This window comes from Rhagoletis zephyria, unplaced genomic scaffold, assembly GCF_001687245.7.
Source record: "Rhagoletis zephyria isolate East Lansing unplaced genomic scaffold, Rhagoletis_zephyria_1.1 Rzeph_scaffold_00006, whole genome shotgun sequence".
Lineage (NCBI taxonomy): Eukaryota > Metazoa > Arthropoda > Insecta > Diptera > Tephritidae > Rhagoletis > Rhagoletis zephyria.
This window is the reverse complement of record NW_016157090.1, coordinates 164,422-185,483: the sequence shown is the minus strand read 5'-3', so window position 1 is coordinate 185,483 and position 21,062 is coordinate 164,422. Positions and strand designations below refer to the sequence as shown.

The 21,062-nt window shown below is 38.5% G+C and overlaps 1 protein-coding gene and 2 long non-coding RNA genes across 4 annotated transcripts; 2 read left to right on the top strand and 1 right to left on the bottom strand.

Moving 5' to 3' along the window:
* The first annotated feature begins 285 nt into the window (after nucleotides 1-285).
* LOC108377554 (zinc finger protein 140) lies at nucleotides 286-8,759 on the top strand. 2 transcript variants are annotated; one of them, XM_017633916.1, is made up of 9 exons: nucleotides 286-1,075; nucleotides 4,858-5,220; nucleotides 5,381-5,485; nucleotides 5,560-5,692; nucleotides 5,846-5,940; nucleotides 6,004-6,093; nucleotides 6,158-6,537; nucleotides 6,615-6,814; nucleotides 7,621-8,759. In XM_017633916.1, exons 1-9 carry the CDS (start codon nucleotides 1,037-1,039, stop codon nucleotides 7,860-7,862), a joined length of 1,647 nt encoding a protein of 548 aa, XP_017489405.1. In that variant the 5' UTR covers nucleotides 286-1,036; the 3' UTR covers nucleotides 7,863-8,759. The 2 variants fall into 2 exon arrangements, with proteins under 2 accessions (XP_017489405.1, XP_017489343.1); XM_017633854.1 differs by having other exon boundaries at nucleotides 6,615-6,841.
* On the bottom strand, nucleotides 8,421-9,247 carry LOC108377711 (uncharacterized). Its single transcript, XR_001849355.1, has 2 exons — nucleotides 9,196-9,247; nucleotides 8,421-8,820 (listed from the first exon to the last, which is right to left on the bottom strand). It is a non-coding gene; the product is annotated as an uncharacterized LOC108377711 (long non-coding RNA).
* A 1,441-nt stretch (nucleotides 9,248-10,688) lies between these two features.
* On the top strand, nucleotides 10,689-12,196 carry LOC108377489 (uncharacterized). The gene is made up of 3 exons (XR_001849332.1): nucleotides 10,689-11,183; nucleotides 11,267-11,819; nucleotides 11,879-12,196. It is a non-coding gene; the product is annotated as an uncharacterized LOC108377489 (long non-coding RNA).
* The last annotated feature ends 8,866 nt before the right edge of the window (nucleotides 12,197-21,062 follow it).

Genomic DNA, 21,062 nt, shown 5'->3' with positions numbered 1-21,062 from the left:
ATTTACGTACGTTCTTTGCTACCACCTTATATTTACGTTCTTTGGTAACAGCAAGCAGAGAACGTATAGTTACTATACATTCTCTGCAGCAAGTCCCACATTTTTCTAAAAAAATGGCATCCAAAAATTTAATTGCGATTTCATATCACTCTGTACTCTGAAGCAACCCTGTACTATTCTATTCTCGGTACACTTCATCCGATTTGACCCATTAATATCTTGTCTACTCTTTTACGCACATCATAACCGCATACTTTGTCGGCCGGCGCCTGCCTGAAATGCACCTGTGTAAATGAGACAGCTAGAAGCACTTGCGTTGGCAGCAACAACTACACTAACGAGTTGTGGGTGAACTTGGACGAGTAGAAAAATTTTTTCATTTCCACAAGCGAACGCCGAGAATGCTTCGAATTCTGTTGCAATAAAAAAGTTTTATTATTTTGATTAGTAGTCAAAGTCAAGGAACATTTCAGCAACAACAAGTGCAAACAATGTGGAGTAACAAAGTGAAAAAAGAAATATTTCAAAACATAAACAGCGTTTTAATTAGAAAATAAACGAGGGAAGAAAAAGATAGAACCGTACCGCCAATTTGTGAATTGTGAAAAAGAATATCAATTGGACAAAAAGCTGTGCGCAAATTGAGTGTGTAGCTGTGGAAAAAATATACGAAAACGCGAAATACATTTACCAACGCGAGTTGGTATTGCAGCGAAGGCGCAAGTGAAGCGAGACGCAAAAAAAAATTCGCGAAAGAATAGAATCCGCTGGTTCTCCGTTGGTCAGAATTTGAACTGTTGGAGATAAAAAAGCGTACATACAAGCCGTGTGAAAAAGTGTGGGTATTTTGGTGTAGTTTCGAAAATAATAGCATTGACAGAGCAGCTTGGAATTGCTGAAGTACAGCAGCGGGCTTCACAACAACAGCGAACGGTGCTGGCGCGCGAGACCCCCTCGATGTTGGATTCCTTGGGAGCTGACTTAGCTAACGCCAACGCCGCTAGGAACGCAACACAGGCTGTGCTGAGCAAACGACATGGAAAGCATCTGTAGATTGTGTTTCCAACCAGCAGCGGTAAGTGGATAAGCACGACATTTTGCATTTATTAAAAAATATATAAAATTTTTCGCTGAATTTTGCATTAACGATTTTTTTTCGTTCGATATTATGCATTTGCGCCATAGCGAATTTTGGTGGGAGGAGCTGCTGCAGCAGTTTTCAGTTGTTGGAAAAAATGTGTATTTTGTTATTTTTATTGATTTTTCAGGCGTATAGAATAGCGGGGATAGGCGGGCGGACGGTCGATTGGCCGAGCAAGTGACGGGCATACAATACAATCGGTGGGAGTGGCAATTGATGGAGTCCCAATGCTTGGAGTTTGGGTGGGGGTAGTTTTTTTTTTTCTAAATGGTCTAAATTGCAAAATGGAAAATTGGAAAGTGGGCTGTTAAGGCGCTTAAGGGGAAAACAGTTGTAAGGAAAGTGGAAGTAGGATGAGAAGAGATAAAAGGGCGGCAAAACTGGAGAATAAATGCGAAATGCATTTGGAAGGACAGTGTAGTTAGTGAGTGCATGGGCTGAGAAGTGTTATTCCAGAATAAGGAACATTTTTCTTTCTTAGATTTTTTAAGAATATTACAGCTATATTTTATTTGGTAAAAAATTTTTAGTACAGAGCGGACTAGATACCCATTTTCCCGTTCGGCTATTCATGAACCACTTGACCGGCTTTAATGCCACTAAAATGGCGTCTAAACGATTTTTTTTTACTTTTTACTTCTCTACGATCCCAGCGCGTTTATTACTTTTTCAGCACAATGTACGCCTTGTCTGTTGTACGGCGGCTGCACAACGCGCGCCACCTCTACCAACACACTTTCATCGACGACCAGCGTATTAATGTATAAATTTTTACACTTTATTTCCATTATATATTTTTCTTGGTTTTGTGTTTTGTTTGCTTTTATTTTTCTTTCGCTTTTGTTTTTCTACCACAATTCCCCCCTAACATTTAATGGCCGGCTGGACGCAAAACGCAAAAGCAATCAGCCAGGCAGGCAATAAAGCGAATGTCGATAGTGCTCATCGATGGACGGACGGTTTTTTGAGTCACAATAGCAAAGAAAAGTCAATAAATACAATTTTCAGCTAAATAGAAGTAGGAGAAAAAATGTACAAAAACCTTAAAAAATTGCTCTAAAAAATATGCTTAGAATAGATAAAATTCTACAAAATTGAGCCAAACCATCGATTATGATGACTACGGTGATGATGACTTCGTCAGCCCACGGCGGCAGTGCTTACATACAACGAATTTTCGCAAATAAGAAGTAACAACAGAGCCATTAAAGCCAGAGAACTTGTAAAATTTACTGAGTTAAGTAAGTAACTAAGCAAAAGCAAAACAGAAAGACAAACAAACAAGCAATGAATAACAAAACAACTACAAAAATGTGGCAAGCAGAATAATCCAAGCGAAGCCAACGAGTATAAAGCAGTGATGGATAATGTGGGCACATTTTACTTTTTTGGATACAATTTCTGATGGAGAAGTGTCTGCGTTCGGGGATCAGACTATCCTTCTCAAATGTATTTTTATCCGCTGAACACGAACCTGAAGTCTGTTTTGCTACATAACGTCACGATTTTTTCCTAATGTTCTTTGGGGGTAGGTACGACAAAATCCTGATGCGATGGAACAAAAGTGACTTCAGGTGTTCAGAGCACCAAAACACTATAGGTAAGATATTCTTGTCAACAGTACGTGACCTTTTCTTTTCGATTTTTTGGGAGTGTTGCTGGAGTGACAGTCCTTGGCCAGATATAAGTCTGGGTCGTTCCGGTTACGTAGACCCGACTGTTTTAACTTGTCGGCCGCTGTGTAGTAGTGGTAAGCAGTGCGCGCTTTCACTCATCAGCACCTGGGTTCAAGCCAGGGTCAAAGCAACTTCGCAAAAAATATATAAAAAGGTCTTCTTAACAGCAGTCGTCCCTCGGCAGGCAGTGACAAACCTCCGAGTGTATAGCTTCTCATAAAAATACAATCCCCGTTCGGAGTCGGCGTAAAACTGTAGATCCCTCCACTTTGTGTGACAACAAAGAACACGAGTTGTTTCTCTTCTGTGCCAACTGACGCTAATTTGAAATGCCAAGTGAAGCTAAGTTCTTCTCCACCTGGTCTTTCCAACGCAGAGGAGGCCTTCCTCTTCTTTTGTTACCTCCAGCGGGTTCCGAGTTGAATACTTTCAGAGCTGGATTGTTTTATGCTTAGCCATATATTTTTTTTAGTTAATAAAAACTTATTGTGCTTTCGTTTCAATCAAAGAATATGGCCTTTTATCGTTTCGTGTTCGATTGTAAAATAAAAGACAAACCGGTCAGAAATACTGTATAGCTGGTTTTCGATACAATGGCAAATGCCATCACTGATGTAAAGTCGTGAGCAGGTAGCGGCGACTGCGGCGCCAGCGTTTCCAATAGCAAGGTATGTAGTAGAAAAGCAGCAACAATAAGTACAGCAGCAACACAAAGGGATGCAAACGATGGAACGATGCTTTTAAAAAACCGATCGGTTTAAAATTCGATGCTTGCGATCGATATTTCAAAATTTTTAACGAGAAATTGGTGATGCATCGATGCCAAATTCAACGATGATTTAAACATCGACTTGTATCTAATGATTTTAAAAATTTGTTTTGACTGATCATACAATTTTATATCATTCATTCCTTGGAGAACATTCAGTTTATCGCCAAATATTGATACCTAGTTATTAAAAAGGGCGGACCATGCGCCTATGAGAATTTTATGGCCTAAACATTTTTTCGATTACAGGCCTTGGCACTTTAGGCCCCAGCCAAATTAATACGAAATTCAAAAGTATTTTGTTGGGATTAAAAATTAGCATTGAATATGACTAGACTTTAAAAAATAGTAACATATAGTAAACTATCGACGATATCGAGCCCTAACCTCCAAAATAACGTAAGCGACATTTTTTTCTAAATTTTCTTTTTGATGCAGAAATATTCCTAGATCATCTAGATACATTTCTGCATCAAAAAGAAAATTTTGAAAAAAATGTCGCTTACGTTATTTTGGCGGTTAGGGCTCGATATTTTTCCGGTGATATAGTTATTTAAAAATAAATTTTGCATCCCTAGCAGCACAGCAGTTGACTGATTACTTTGAGAACGAACGAAGCGCGTACACAAGACGTTGTGCCGAGGGGTAGAAGAACAAACATTGAAAAAAATGAGTGCTGCAAAGAATAAGTAGCAGCGCCATTGGCAGAGCGACGCAAAAATGCTTGGCTGACTGTTCCGCCGGCCGTCCGTTTGTGGCAACGGTTGACTGCGCTGACACAATAACAACAAAAGCAATTGTGGCTTGGTCAGCACTAGGTAGACAGCGCACAAAGAAAACAGCTCTTATGGAAGCACATTTATTATGCTTTTTTATTTGTTTCTTCTCCTTTTGCCTGCGTTATTTTTCCACTTACCCACTACCGCGCTGAAGCGGCCTGTAATGGACTTTGTTTTCTTTTAATTAAAAAAAATGTGCTTGAATGCCACCGGGCCGGGCCGGGCAACCTGGGAACAAGTGATGACGGATATGTTGGGTGTGGGTGTGCCGCCAAGCAGGATTTATGCAGAGTTGCCAAGTGAAAAGAATGTGGCTTTTGTATTTAAATCAGATTAAAGGCGACAATTTGTCTACTTTCTTATTTTTAATTGTTTCAAGCACAGCCGGCATTTATTTATGGTTTTTGCTTTCGGTTTTATTAAATATTTAAACTGGTGGAAATGCCTATATGTATGCAATTTTTTAAATTTTTTCTCTTCTCTCCTCTTCAGTTGTTCCAAGTTCCCGGCTATAATATACCCACCTGTGTCAAGTGCTCCGAGCATCTAACTGCAAACGGTTTCTATCCATCGGTACGTGGCGGTGTGGCCGGTGCTGGTGGTGCAAGTGCTGTGGACACACAAAATCTAGCGAATGTCGCCGCAGTCGCTGCACAATTGAGTAATAACGTCGCCGCTGCGGCAAACAATAATAACGTCGCTGCCGTTAACGCTTTGGCACAACAGCTACAGCAGCAACACCAACAACATCAACAGCAACAGCAACAACAGCAACAACAACAGCAGCAACAACATCAACTACAATCAACAAGTTCTTCCGAAAGTATACAGTCCGCATCTGAGATTACAGAGAAGGTGAGAACAGATGTGTGGCTTAAAGAAAATTTAAAGAATTCCATTGCATATTTTTAGGAGTTAATTTGTGTTTTTTTTTCATTTGCCTCTACTTTTTTATACGTAAATTTAGTAATACTGAACTTTCTAAACTCAATATTTTTTCCGGTTCTATTCGCAGCAAAATCGTCAAAATCGGCGCCAAGTTTCCCTTCAGAATCGCGCGAAATTAAAAACGGTCACAATGTCGGCCTTTGAATTGGAGAAGACCATACAGCAGTTAGACGTAATTATCATTATCGCATTTTAAATCGTCTCCTTTTTCAAATCTCTGTGTGAATGTGCTTCTCTTCCTTTCAGGTGGACTTGATTTTCAACGAGGAGGGCTCCTGCCCCCTTTGCAACAAGACATTCTCACGCAAATCTTCGCTACTGACACATATACGCAATCATGCAGCCGAGCGGAAATTTGTTTGCAATTTTTGTAATAAAGGTAAGTAGTGAGAGGCTAAAAGTAATAAAAACTAAAACAAAAAAATCAAAAGCTAGAAGATCAAAAAAAAAAAAAAAAATCAAAAATCTAACAACCAAACACAACAGATTTATGTATTTTGGTTTATCATATACAACTTTTCCACTTTTTAAGGCTTTACACAAGCAGCCAATTTGCGTAACCATGAACGCATACACACAAACGATCGACCATACGTGTGTGTGGATTGTGGCAAACAATTTACACAGGTTGGTAGAAAGCTGAATATTTAAAATTGGAAAAAAGTGTATTTAAATTTCCATTTTTCACAGATCACAAATTTGAATAATCATCGTCGCTTGCATACTGGGGAACGCCCCTTCGTCTGCATAGAGCCCGAGTGCGGGCGCTCATTTGCGCAGGTAATTCGAGTCCATATTTTTTTATTTTTTATTACGAAAAATACTAACATTTTCCCCGACTCAGGTGACCAACCTCAACAATCACATGAAGACACACCACAAAGTACAGCAATACTGCTGCAATCAGTGCCCCAAGAAATTCACGCAAGTCACCTCGCTCAATCAGCATCTCCAAGCGCATGCCGGCATTACCGGCTACTATTGTCCACGCTGTCCGGATAAGACGTTCAAGCAGCAATCGCAGCTGCATACACACATGAAATCGCATGGCATGGCTTTCCCATACGAATGCAGCAAGTGTGATGAGAAATTCCTGCAGCAGGCGCATCTCGATCAGCATCTGAAGATGCACGATGAATTCAAATTCAAATGCGACATCTGTCCGAGCTCATTCAACCAGGAAACGTTGTTGAAGAAACATGTGCAGCGACATGTGGAGGGCAGGTGGGTAGCGCTCGTCGCTCAATCTATTATAAAGTAAATGGCATAAAATAAATTGCTTCGCTCTTCTTTGTTTTTAGGTACCTCAACTGTCCTGTGCCCAATTGCAATGAGGCATTCGCTGTGCGCCAGCATTTATCCAAACACTTGCTAACGAATCACGCACACAATGAGCTGCCGCCGCCGAAACGTTCAAAGAAGTCGATAACACTGCAATCGCCGCAACAGCCGTTGGCTATGATTGGACAGCCACTCTCAATACAACACACCGCCGGCCAACGTATGTGTTCGAATACTGGAAGAAAGCGTAAACAAAACAGTTTATTTACATGAAAGCTTGAAAGCCATTCGGCTAGTAAAAATGTTTGCTTGTTTGATTAAGCATGTGGATTTTTGTTAGCAAGCGGCAAGCAGGCATTCGTTCATTAATCTAAGCTGCTCTAAACTGTGTAGATATACGCCTGGACCGATTTGCGAATATTACTTACTAAATTATAAATTTGTTGCTGTTTTTGACAACTCGGCGCTTGCAAAATTTGCAAAGATTTCTATTGAGTTTATTAAAATTTTATTCTCTTATCGTTTTCACACTTGCTTCAGCTGTTTGTCTCTTTTATACTCTGTCCAGTTACTTTTTACATATTTAGTTGCGGATTTTAATTTCGCATTCCAAATTAAACTTACCCAAACCGCTGGTGCTTGCTATTTTACAAAATTATTAATTTCCTTCCCCGCAATGGCGAACTACTCTTGAAGTGAAACTTCTTTGTCTACTGAATTTAAAAATAGGCACGCAAAAATGTAATACTTGCAGTGTAACGGAAATGCATCTTTGTTCCTTCTACTGCCTCCCTCTCTTGCCGCCTAAACTAAAATTTTGAGTAGATTATGCAATGAAATGCATCGAGAGAAGAAGCTTCACTTCCATAGATAGTGTCGCACTAATTTTGTAAAATCGTTTATTCCACGTTTTTCAACTAATTTTACCAAGTTTATATCCATTTTGCTAACTGTACTGAACGCTTCTCTCCCTTCCCAACCTTACCATACTTGTCATGTGAAATTGATTTCTCTTACTTTTGGCAGGTGGTCGTCCGCGCAAGAACAAAGAACCTCAAAATCCTCCCATCAAAGTTGAGATTAATGAGCCATTGCACAATCAGCATGTCATCAGCAATGCTAGCGGCTTATCCATACAACAACAAATTAGCCAACATATGCAACAGCAGCAACAACAGCAGCAACAACAATTGCATCAGCAACAGCAGCAACAACAACATCATTTGCTGGCCAATCAAGTGAAGGCGCGCTTCATACCGACTAAATAGAGGCGGCAACTGCAACTGCAGCGGGAGCAGCATCAGCGCACGTTGATCCACTAAATTGCTTTATAACTACTTTTTAATATTAATTTCGAAATTTCTAATTAGTTTCGAAACTTCGATTTTTTTTAGTAATATTTAAGGCTTTAACTTAACTTTTAATGTTAATTTTTTACTTCATTTATTTGTTATTGTTTCATTGTATTGCATGCAGTGATGCGGACCATCGTGAATCCTGGAAGTATGCTAGGAAAAATGTTGCATGAAAATGCGAAAAAGAAATTAGAAATTCAACAGTTTAAGAAATATAGCTAACTTAGTGTAAAAAAAATTTTACAAAAAACTTTGCAGACAGGCGGTGGGAAATTGATTGGCAAATGCGTGGCGGTGTGAAGCCGAAAGTTTTGAAAAAAACTGCAGAATTTTGAATCTGAAATAATTTGGATTACCCGTTATTGGTGAAAAAATACACGAAAATCTCGTAACATATGCTGAACTGCCAAAATTTGTTTGAAATATTTTTTCGTTTTCCGAGTTTTCAACATTTTACGCATTTTCCTCACGTTTTTTCTATAATCGGTTTTTTTTTTAATATTTTCTAAACCATAATTTGCCTCGATTTTCTACCGCATGTAACGACATCAGTAAAAAATTGTAAATAATTCTAAAACAGATTAAAAAATTAAGTATAAAAGCAGAGTAATTTTACTTATAATTGTTGCTTGTGTAACAAATGGCAAACATTTATTTAAACATTTTTAAGTGTTAAAGCGAAAGAAGAAATTAAAAAATAACAATTTTTCTAACATTGCGAAAAGCTTTATTTATCATAAAAGTCGCAAAAAAAGGTTGCGCCAAAAGGTGGAAAAAATGAAATTCTTTTTTTTTAATATTTTTTGTTCTACTTAAAAATTCAAAACCTTTTGCAGGCTTGTTATGGCTGGTGCCCCCATATTTTTTTTACCTCCCTTTTATTAGCTCGGGGTGTAACTATGTAATATTGANATGTAACGACATCAGTAAAAAATTGTAAATAATTCTAAAACAGATTAAAAAATTAAGTATAAAAGCAGAGTAATTTTACTTATAATTGTTGCTTGTGTAACAAATGGCAAACATTTATTTAAACATTTTTAAGTGTTAAAGCGAAAGAAGAAATTAAAAAATAACAATTTTTCTAACATTGCGAAAAGCTTTATTTATCATAAAAGTCGCAAAAAAAGGTTGCGCCAAAAGGTGGAAAAAATGAAATTCTTTTTTTTTAATATTTTTTGTTCTACTTAAAAATTCAAAACCTTTTGCAGGCTTGTTATGGCTGGTGCCCCCATATTTTTTTTACCTCCCTTTTATTAGCTCGGGATGTAACTATGTAATATTGATGCGCCTAAAAGATGCAGCGATTTCTATTCTCAAGTTACATACCTTAATGTTAATGTTAATGTTATTTTTAATTTTTAAAATTTTTCCTGAATTTTTTATTAACTTCTTTTATTTTTTATTTAAAAGCTAAAAATTGGTGTTTTAATTCTGTCAACAACTACGTAGTAATAGCAAAAGAGTATCATTAAAATTTCGAAGTTGAGTCAAAATTTATTTTCTCTAAATTCTGTACTTTTTCGCCGTAAGTTTTTGAACTTTCATCTGTTTAGGAAATATACATAAACAGAAATAGTATTTTTATGTGTATATAATCCTTTTTTTAATTATTCGCATGTAAATCTTTTGCACTTGCCTGAGCTGCCAATGCCTGCTTTATGGGATTGTTGCCTTATTTGGAAAATTTCCAATTTTTAATAATTCTTAAAAAAATATAAAAATTTATTAATTAATCGCTTCTTTTCGTTTAAAAAATTGGTTTTTCTTAATAGAAATATTTAAAATTTCGCAATTTTCCAAGTTTTTGCTTTGCTTAATTTAATTTAATTTTTGTTTTTTGAGTTCTCTAAATTCCGTAATTTGAGTGAATTGTTGACAAAAGTTGTAATATTATTATATTCATTAATATTACGTTCTTTAATTAAAATTGTTTAGAAAAAGAATCTTCTAAATTTTATTTGTTTCTTTATTTATTTTTTTTTGTACACATTTTCTTTAGATATTTGTTTAGATAGTTTCTAACTTCCATATTTTGAAATTTTTTTCTTTTTTTTTCAAATTGTAACCAGACGTTTTTTTTTAATTGATCGCTTTTTAAAACTTATTTATTTTGCGATTCATTTCCAAAAATACTCTTAAATGCTTTAAATATTGTCTATCCCTAATTTAGTGCCCTTACTTATTTTTTAATCCCTTCATTATAATTTGCTCACACTTGTGCAAACCGCAAACTGCACCCTCTGCAGTCCCCTTATATTCTCTGTAGTCTTCCCAAGTTTGCTTTCCTTTATTCATTAAGAATTCGCAAGCCTTTCCTTCTGACTGAATTGTCGCGTTCGAGCTTGCAATTTTCTTAAAAATATATGTTCACATTCTCATTAAAATTTTTTTAAATAAATACGTATATATATCTCAAGTAATTTTTAATAAAAAATTGAATTTTTTAAACTAAATACTTTACATAAAATGAACAGCAACAGATCTATTTACCTGCTGTTTTAAGGCAATATTTGATTTTTTATACACACATTAGTATGTAGCTAAAAAGTTATTAAAAAAAAACAATTTTAAATTAGTTTTGTAAGCTGTAGTTTTAAGCGCTAATCAACTATTCAAATTCTATAAAGAGAAAAAATGAGTAAAATAATTACATACATACATACATGCATATATACATATTTAGTACATAATAAAAATACAATTACATAATTAATTCGAAGAATATAAACTCAAATAGCAATAATACTAATAACTATACAATTAATAAGAAAAAATAATAATGAAAATTAAGAAATGCAAAAATAACATTTCTATTGATTGTAAGCTCATGTGAATAAGTGTTTTCAAATTTTGAAATAAATTCTTAAACATTTGAATGTTTTAGGTTAATTTGAAGGTGGAACCAGCGCCAGAAAGAAGCCGAAAAAATTTAATAAAAAGAAAAAAAACTTGTTGCAGCCCTGAAGTTGTTTTCAAAGATTGCCGAAGTACAGATATCACTACAAGCAAGCTTATGCCATCATAGACATATGTATTTTCATTGAAGGCGAGAGGTATTAAAATAACACCAATCTTAACCGCCCACCGATTCGAATAACTTACATATTTCAAAAGTAACATTGAAGTCTCGCGACTCGTACGATCAATGAGAATTATCTACGCAGAAATAAAGCTCTACTTCAAGCTGCACTTTGGCGGGATTTCATTCATTATAGCCTAAACCTAGTTTAGGTAAGTAAATTACTTAAATTTTGTTGGTTTTCAAAAATACAATGCTTACTTCAACGTTTCTCTACTTCCAAAACATTCTACAGCGGATTTCTTGCCTGATATATTCACTTCGAAAAAATAAAAGAGCTTATTTATACTCAAGAAGAGCTGATACACTGCTAGGCTTTTCGAAGCGAAGTATATTGAAGTCCCTCTTTGTATCAAGTAAGAAAGCTATTAAGAGCGTTTTTGGAACCTAAAAGCACTTAAAAGAAGTTGCGATAAAAGGAAGATGCTGCGCTCGAGTAAACTTAACCATGACAGTTCCCACAAAGAAGAAGTCTAACCCCAAAACCAGTTCTCGCGAATGATTAGTCATTACTATATAGATAAGTACATTAATTTAAATATTATACTGCGAAATTGAACGAATTAGGTGGAAAAAATCTCTGCGAATCGGCATGACAACGAATTGAATCTTGCATGCTGAATGAAAAGCCTCGTATTATACAACAAAAATCTGGCTCATTCCTGTAAATCTATGAAACAACTCGTATCAGCCACACGTTTTTTTGGTACCTCTGGTTTGCTGAGTAAAACAATGGCGGAGAGCTTGCTTGTAGAATGGGATCTTAGACTCGTCTATTACCACAAAAGGTTCAGTACCATTTACGGCGTAAATTGCTTTTATAATTAATTTCAAAATTATATTTTAGTTAATTATCTCAAAGCTACTTGCCTATCAGTTATGCTTATTTTTCAATGGGTTTTTAAATAACCTCGAGCACCAAAACAACCAGCAATCAATCATGTGATTCGCCATATTCAAGAAAAAATCCCTACATAAGTACACACAGAAAGTAAGCTGGAGATATATGTATATACACATCCGAGCGCAGAAATTTCCAAGAAATATCCCAAAAAAAAGAAAGGGGTAAGTACTCGAGCGAAAGAGACAAATGTTTAACTTCTGACTAAATAAAGACGAGGGGTGGTTAAGGCAGGTAAAATATGAGCAAGAGAGCGCTAATGGCTGTTTGCTGGCACCTGCGTCGTCATCAGCAGCAGCAGCAGTTGGGGATGAGGAAGTAAAAGAGCTAGTGTCGCGCAACTACACACCCCCAACAGGGTTTAATTTGAAACAAGAGATGCGCGCCATTTTGCCAGAGTGCCGCTCAATCACAGTCCTCTCTCTCTTTGCCCCTCTGCGCCTGTCTGTGCCGCAGCTCGTGTGAGTTTTAATACTTGCGGCTAATTAAGTCGTTGCTTTGTGGTTTAGTGTGTTTTTTTTAAATATGTCTGCGGTTAAAACACCCCTGTCCTTCCGTTTTCATTTGTCCATACCTATTATGTACGTACATATATGTATGTATGCATGTATGTTTATGTGTTTGTGTATTGCTCATCAGTCAGCGCTCCTCTGTGCATCTCATCAAAGGCTTAGTGGCATTTTAGGCGTTTTGCCTTTACACCTGCAGTACATCTGGTTTTTTTGCAATCCCTTCATATGTTTTCGTCCAATCAAAGCGTCTGCGTTGACAGTTTGTGATGGATGCGTTGGGCGTATCGGTGATGAACGATGATGAGTTGATGAAAAAAGTATTTTTCGATATTAAATGACTTAGCTGGCAGCAGGCAGCTGGGAAAAGGATTAAGTTGCCAACGCTTTGCGCGTCTTATTAAAACTCAACGAATATAAAATTAAACGAATGCCCTTATTTTGAAACTTTTAATTAAAAATTTTAGGCCAAAGATTTAATTTTAAATTTTCTCTCCGAATTCTTCCTGGAAAACAATTATATATATACATATATAAAAGTTATTAAAATTTTATAGCGTTACGCTTTACTCCTTCGGCCGAACAGTGCATTGCTTTTTGTTGCATCCTTATTAAAATCATAAAGTGTTGCTATGTTGGTAGGTAATTTAATCTCAACGCGTTCCGCTCCGGGTCGACTTTTTTTTTTTTTATTAAGATCTCGCGTTTGTATGAAGGTTTGTGCCAGGCAATTTAAAAAGTGCCTTCACTTTCCCAAGTCTTAATTTGCTGTCTGCGGGCCGTGGTGCAACCTTGCCAGCTTAATGAATACAAATTATTATCACCGCTGTGCAGTTGCTGTGTGCTTTAATGGTACAGTGGTCAAATATGTATTTTTGTGTTTTCGCCCATCAGTTACTTACTAGATTTTTGCACTTTTTTATTTACCTCAGTTCGACGACGGTCGAAAAGAAAAGTTGAGCTCCAAACCACGCCAAAAATGATTCTTCAGACGAAGTAGTACTTAGGGGTTTAAGTTCCTCAAGGAGTTTTTCATAAAAGTGGCAATTTCCCATTGCCAGCATGGACATACCGAGCCTTGGCATGGAATGGAATCGTGGTTGGCCGGAAACCCATAAATAATTTGTTCAAGTACTCAGGCAGTATTGCTCATTGTAATTAAGGTATAGAAAGAGGATTTAGAGGATAGGTATATATAGATGGAGTGGGAATTCATTGCTCCTCTTCTAACTTACCGGCCTCCGTTATGAGCCTTTGCAGTTTGTCGAGGGAACGAGATTGAAGCTCGTCCAATGTAAAAAACATCCGAACCAAAAAATTGCCATCGTAAGTCTGGCGAAGGCCGGGAAGCGGCAGAAAAACTATTCTGTTAGTCGTGTGTGTCGTCCTTGGATTATGCCCCGCAATCAGTTTTATCTGGGCTCGTAGATCACTCCTCTGCCTGAGGTGAATTTTGATACCACCATGTCAGCCCGTTATAGGAAATACTTGGCTCTCATTAGATAGATTTATCCTTGATGAATCCGATTATTCACACTATGCTTGGCCCTAAAACTGGCTCCGCGTCAATTTTGTGCTCCAGAGAACCGCAGTGCGCCAATTTATAAGCCAGTTTGTGCACTTGAACACCACAGTATCGTGGCATCCACACAAGTTTAAGTTCATTCCACCTTACAATGGAGTTTAGCCTCTACCTACACTCCTGGCCTATTTTTTAATGAGGTGCGAGCGGCATCGAAGATCTTTAGAGCTGCTCGGCTGTCACTGCAGACACGGATTTTATATCCCGCTACGTATGTATTGCCAATTATCCAGTCTGCTACTTTCAGTATTGTAAAGGCTTCCTATTCAAAGACCGTTGCTATTACACCCAAAGTAGTGAAGCACCTGAAGTTACAGTGTATATGTCAACAAGCTCCAGTACAATTTTCAGCCTCCCATAGATTTTCTGGATCTGTCCATTGCTCTCTTAAAGAGAATCTTACGATGTACTTTCTTCCAAAGAAGACTCTAGGACGTATCTTTTGCCATTAGGTGCCAAAAACAAAGGGTATTACTCTGCAACCCTTCTAAGCAACTTTCTGTGCCCGGAACCGATTCTTAAATTTAACAAAACATTCCTTCACAATGGAAACTCAATTGAATCGGTGTAGGTAAACCGATTCTATCTCTGTCTATAATCCGAGCTCAGACTCGTACATTCCCCTAAATAATTTCCCGGATAATAGAGACACATGTCTTGAAGATCACCTGTATTTATTTTCGATAACAAAGTTGTCTTGACTAATTATGAGACTTAGATTTCAGCTTATCTGATTGAAAAAATTGCTTGCCTGAAGAAGGGAGCTACATTGTTGTCACAAATAGCCATCACTATTTGTTTTGTCAAATTTCCCCGCCAATTTTTTTAATCTACATACATTGTTGTGAACCTAATTCCGGAGAGTTTCACGGCGGATATCGAATTTTCTGCGCCAATTCGGCTTAATATTGACCTTGGAAACACGCTGCGGCTTAGAGCGTCTGCAAATTTTTCTCTTAAAATTTGTTGCTGCGAGAATGGAAAATTATAACTCTGTTTAAACGACAGTCGGATCTAATTAACAGGAACTACCCAGATTTACATATATGTACCATCTAGAAGGCTACTCTGTAATGGGATACGACAGGCAATCGCCACTGCATATTAAACTATGTTCACATATCAATATTATCCCAATCAAAGCTCGTTTTTTAATCACCCTGTTTACACAGGCAAATCTCAGTTTATTAGCCGTCAAATTTGTTGTGCTTGTTATTCTCCCATCTCAAGGAAAAGTTATGTTTCTTCTCTGTGCCACCGTGATAACGTTTTTATGCTATAATAAGCAATATAAATATATTTTAACTTAACATTTTATTAAAAATACCTTTACAAACCTCTTTTCCTTGCTAGCGTACATTTTTGTTTACTTTTACATTTGGCATTTCTCCTCTTTTTTGCAAAAACAATCGATAAAACTAGTATGGACACCGAAAACTTATCGGTTTAATCTGAGATTATTTTATAATTACAGATTAACAAGGGACGAGTTTTATATGGCTAATCTGTTGTTATAATTACAGATTAGGGTGTTAAGCTCGAAAATGAAGATAATCTACTTATATGTGAACCTAGTATTACTTACGATGTATTTGCTTATCGCATTGCATTGCTCTTTCATATCGCATTACAGAGAAGACCCCTGGTTAAGGACAGAAACTTGTATGCTATGACAATGAAAAAAAAAAAACATTCAGGCTTAACAGTTAAAACTGAGTAAGTCTCGTCATCCCAGCAAATAATACATCGCACAGCTAGATCTACACAGCGAAAGACTAAAAAATGTAGGACGTTTTTTTGCATCAATTAATTCATTATAAAGCTACCTGGCTGTCTCCAAATTGAAAAACGAGAAACCAAATCGATCATGTTGTGATAACGGACGGAAGGCACGATTCACATCGACCGGACCACTATCTTGTTGCAGCCAAGATACGCACCCGCCTCTGTGCAGCAAGAAATGTGCGCTCAACAATGCAAGGAAAGCTTAACATCGAAAGGCTGCAGTCACAATAGACGGCCAATTTATTCGCCACTCGACTCTCACACCTGCTCTCCAAGAGCACTCCGACAAACCGACATACGCGAGCAGTGGAACTACATTTCCCACTCACTAACTACCGCCGCCGAAGAAGTAGTTATATTTCAGCGAGTCCGAAATAACAACTGGTTCGATGAGGAATGCCAAAAAGCTCCATAGAAAAACGATGCCGTCTACAGGTTAGGCGACTTACGATAGGTTTCAAGACCAGGGCGAACTGCTGTAAGAACAATAATGGCGATCTATAGAGTTGATAAGGTTTACGGATCAACTCCTATGCAGAATATGGTCAGATGAACGCATTCCCAACGACTGGAATTTAAGTGTGCTCTGCCCAATCCCCAAGAAAGGCGATCCCGCCATACGCGCAAACTACAGCGGGATCAGCCTTCTAAGCATAGGTTACAAGGTCTTATCAAGTGTATTGTGTGAAAGACTGAATCCAACCGTCAACGAACTGATTGAGCCTTATCAGTGTGGCTTTATACCTGGAAAATCCACCATAGAACAGGTATCCACAATACGTTAAATCTTAGAAAAGACCTGCGAGAATAGGGTCGACACACACCACCCATTTGTCGATTTCAATGCTGCTTTCGACAGCACGAAAAGAAGTTGTGTTTATGCCGCAATATCTGAATTTGGTATCCCCACGAAACTAATACGGCTGTGTAAAACGACGTTGAGCAATACCACCAGCTCCGTCAGAATTGGGAATGACCTCTCCTTTTCGGGTGTTTTTATCTAATATTGGAGAAGATAATAAGAGCCGAAGTACTGAACGTTCAGGCACAATACTTTATAAGAGCGTACAATTGCTGGCGTATGCTGACGACATCAACATTATTGGTAAAAACAAGGGCTACGTCTGTTCTGCCTTCTCGGGATTAGATAGTAAGAAAAGCGAATGGTTTGGTGGTGAACGAGGACAAAACGAAGTAACTCTCTCCTGGCATCACACAAACAGTCAGAGCATACGCGTCTTGGCACCCACGTTACTTTGACAGTTACAAGTTTGAAAAAGTAGACTTCGTTTATTTGGGAACTAGCATTAACACCAATAAATAATAATGTCCGCCTTGGACTGGGTATGCAATTGAGAAGTAAAGTCCTCTCTCGTCGTAAAAAATCACACTATAAGTCACTCATCATGCCTGTGCTGGTATATGGCGCGGATATATATACATTGCCAGATTCAGTGGTTGTAGTGTGTATTGTTAGAACTCGCCCTTTAATTTGTAGAGAGGTAGCTTCTGACATGCCTAGGTGGAGGTTTCGCCTCTACCAAGTATCTTGCGTTTGTAGCACCCAACTAGAGACTGCTTGCTGAACACTTGGGCCTAACTATGTAAGTGGCGTTCTGGCGACATCAGAAGGCATTCCGTGGCTGTCCGGAGTGTTGCATTATAGCATGTCTGTGGCTTCGTCCACTACGTTCTACTTGTTCCAGGCGAACTCACGGGCGCTACACAGTTTAGAAGCGGCCGGCCAATTGCCTTGTTTGTTTCCAATAGCGGTTCCTTGTTTTTGTGTCCCAACTGCTGCCGGCCAGCGCGCTGAGTACTTTGTTGGCAATTGCGGTTGTGTGTACCGAGAAAGAGAGCAGGCTGTCAAAGGTTACTGGTTCTGCAGGTGTTGAAAATGGTTGCTGGGGACTTCGTAGGGGAGAGGGTTAGGCTCCTCGCAGTGAATAAGGGAGAAATTTCGCAGAGGTAAACGTTGTGGCATACGCCAGCCTTTTTTTTTTGGGCGTTATATGAGTTGGCCTTTATTCGCCAGTTGAGAAGTGTTACCAATAATATTTCTTCTCTCTTGAGGCATATTTTCCGCTTCGCACTACCCGAACACATCTTCACGTCCCTTTATTTCTCTCGTATGCCTTTTAAGACAATATTTATTTTGTTGTAGTTCTTGTTGTTGCCTCTTTTAATAAAGCGTATAATTTACACGCCGCGTTTAATGCGCTTTTGATGATTCCATCATGTCATATTACAGGCGAAAATTACGCCAATACAACGGCAACAATAGCAGCAACAGCAACAGAATCAACAACAAATTAAATGCCTCGTATTTACAGCGCAAAAGTCAACAAAATTTACAAAACAACAACAACCGAACAGCCGCGTAAGTCAAACAACAAATAAAGCCGTAAAATTTCCCAAGAGGGGGTGGCGCACCACCGAAGCCGAAACTCGAAACGACGGCAATGCTTCTCAGCCCTCTTGCGAGCTATTTAACGCCTTAAATAATGAACTTTCCACCCGTCGTGTCGAAGCGCGCTGAATGCGGCTGTGAGGCGGTGGTGGGTGGCTGCTGACACGGTTAAACTTAAATACAATGGCAATCTTCTGCTTGTATCTTACAAGGGCGTTGTTGTTGTTGTTGCTATTGTCCGTGTTTGCACGCTTGTGTGAAAAACTCATAAACACTTTTCGGGTACAAATTGAAATCTGGCTTTTATGCGATTTTTGTTGTTCTTTTCTGATGCGGCATCACATGCAGCGCAAGTGGGTGGTCGGACGGACAAACAAAAAGTGACAGTGAGACAATGAAACAGGCGCACGAATTGACTTACAAGCGTTTTAATGCCTTAACTAAGCGTATCACTTTTGGCTAAGGGTATTGTGGCATGAACTGTTAGCATCCGTCTAAGGCTGTTTATCCACCCTCCGCCTACTTTCTGCCAGTGCAAACTTATTTAAGCATTCATGAGCGTATGCCACACGTCCGGCGGCTGTCATCTATGTGGTAGATACGCGCACTCGCACGTCCAAAGGCGTTGTGTATGTAAGTGAATACAGAAAAAGCGCGAACAGAGACGCTGTTGGGAATTGCTGGTGGGGAGGAAAAGGGTTTGTTGGAAAATTCGGCAGGTTATGCTGAACTTGGACTCAACTTATAAGGGGGGCCTTTCAAGTGTGCCATTACTACTTAGCCCCACCCAAATCTATATATTTCTACCGGACCGATTTTGAAACCAAAAACACCAACGGAAAGATATACATATGTATTTCTGTTTATGACGAGAGTTTTTATGGTTTCGAAATTGATTGAAAATTACGAACACGAAAACGAATACGAGGGCGAACAAGAATGCAGGAAAAGGAAGGAGGACGATTGAGAACAGGAACACGAACACGAAAACAAATATAACCTTTTAAGCCTTGAATATGAACCAATTAATATTTTTAAAGGCTTTTATCTTTTGGGGCTCAATAACCCATAGGGAGTAACAGAAGTACCAGAAGCTATCGCAAATTGTCGCTAAGTACTTTTCCAAAATTGAAGTAATTTAATGCACCTGAAGATGATAACGACGAATACGAGAACGAATACGGAGACCAACACGAATACGAACAAGAATGCAAGGACGAGTAGGAAGACGATTACGAATACTAATACGAAGAATATACGAAGACCAATACGAAAACGATGACAAATACCAAGGGATATATGAACACAAATACGAACGCGAATGTGAGTACAAATATACAGACGAATACGAAGGTGAGGTTGAATATACAAACACGTAGATCATCCGAAAACGAATAGGAAAGCGAATTTGGCTACGAATTCGAATATTACGACCAAGATCAATACTAAGACGAACACGAACACGAATACGATCCGAAGACGAAAATTTTAAAGAAAACAGAATAGCTGTCGAATTTCGGCAGTACCTGGATATGGTTAATCACTCCCTGCCAGCACCTACAGTTGTCCGCAAAATAATAGGAGGGCGATATTTGGATCAGTTTTGGCTATTTGGCTTTTTTTTTTTTTTTTTTTATAAAAGTCTAGCTGGTTGTACAAAAAAACACCATATACATTTTTATTTCAACCTTTTTATAAAGATTATAAAAATTTTGCAAAAAATTCATCAATATTTCAAACTTCAGTTCAAGTCCTTCGCCACTTTCCATCACAGCGGGGGCCTCCCTCTTTCTCTGCTACCACCAGCGGGTTCCGAGTTGAATAATTTCAGAGCTGGGGCGTCGGAGTCCATTCGAACGACATGGCCAAGCTAGCAGAGCTGTTGTATTTCAATTTGCTGCACTATGTGCGTGTCGTTGTAAAGCTCATACAGCTCATCGTTCCATTTTACTCCAAGAGCCGCCTGAGCCGTATACCAGCACGGGCATGATGAGTGACTTATAGAGCGTGGTTTTCGTAAGTCGAGAGAGGACTTTACTCCTGAATTGCCTACTCAGTCCAAAATTGGACTTGCTGGCGAGAGTGATTCTGCGTTGGATTTCAAGGCTGACATTATTTATTGGTGTTAATGCTGGTTCCCAAATAAACGAAGTCGCCTACTTTTTCAAACTTTTAACTGTCAAGAGTGATGTGAGCGCCAAGGCGGGAATGCGCTGATTGTTAGTTTCATGACAGCAGATACTTCGTCTTGTCTTCGTTGACCACCAGAGCTAATCTCTTTGCTTCCCTGTCCAACTTAGAAAAGGAGGAACACACTTCGCGGTTCTTATTACCGTTGATGTCGATGTCATCGGCATACGCCAGCAATTGCAGGCTATTGTAAAAAATGGTTCATGAGCGGTTCAGTCCTGCAGCTCTTATTATGTTCTCCAATATCAGATTAAAGAAATCACATGAAAGGGAGTCGCCCTGTCTGAAACCTCGTTTGGTATAAAACGGCTCGGAGAGGTCTTTACTAATTCTGACTGAGCTGGTGATATTGCTCAACGTCATTTTACACAGCCGTATCAGTTTCGCTGGGATACCAAATTCGGGCATAGCAGCATAAAGACAACTCCTTTATGTGCTGTCGAAAGGGGATTTGAAGCCGACAAGCAAGTGGTGAGTGTCGATCCTTTTCGCGCGGGTATTTTCCAAGATTTGGCGTATTATGAATACCTGGTCTATGGTGGATTTGCCAGGTCTAAAGCCACAATGATAAGCCCCAACCAGTTCGTTGACGGTTGGCTTCAGTCTTTCATGCAATACGCTCGATAAGACCTTGTAATATATGATTAGAAGGCT

What these genes read in the sequence shown, in the direction of transcription:
- LOC108377554 (XM_017633854.1), top strand. Translation starts at nt 1,037, where the DNA reads ATGGAAAGCATCTGTAGATTGTGTTTCCAACCAGCAGCG. An exon ending in CATCTGAGATTACAGAGAAG is followed by an intron (nt 5,221 to 5,380) that starts GTGAGAACAGAT and finishes TTCTATTCGCAG; the next exon opens with CAAAATCGTCAAAATCGGCG. An exon ending in GTGGCAAACAATTTACACAG is followed by an intron (nt 5,941 to 6,003) that starts GTTGGTAGAAAG and finishes CATTTTTCACAG; the next exon opens with ATCACAAATTTGAATAATCA.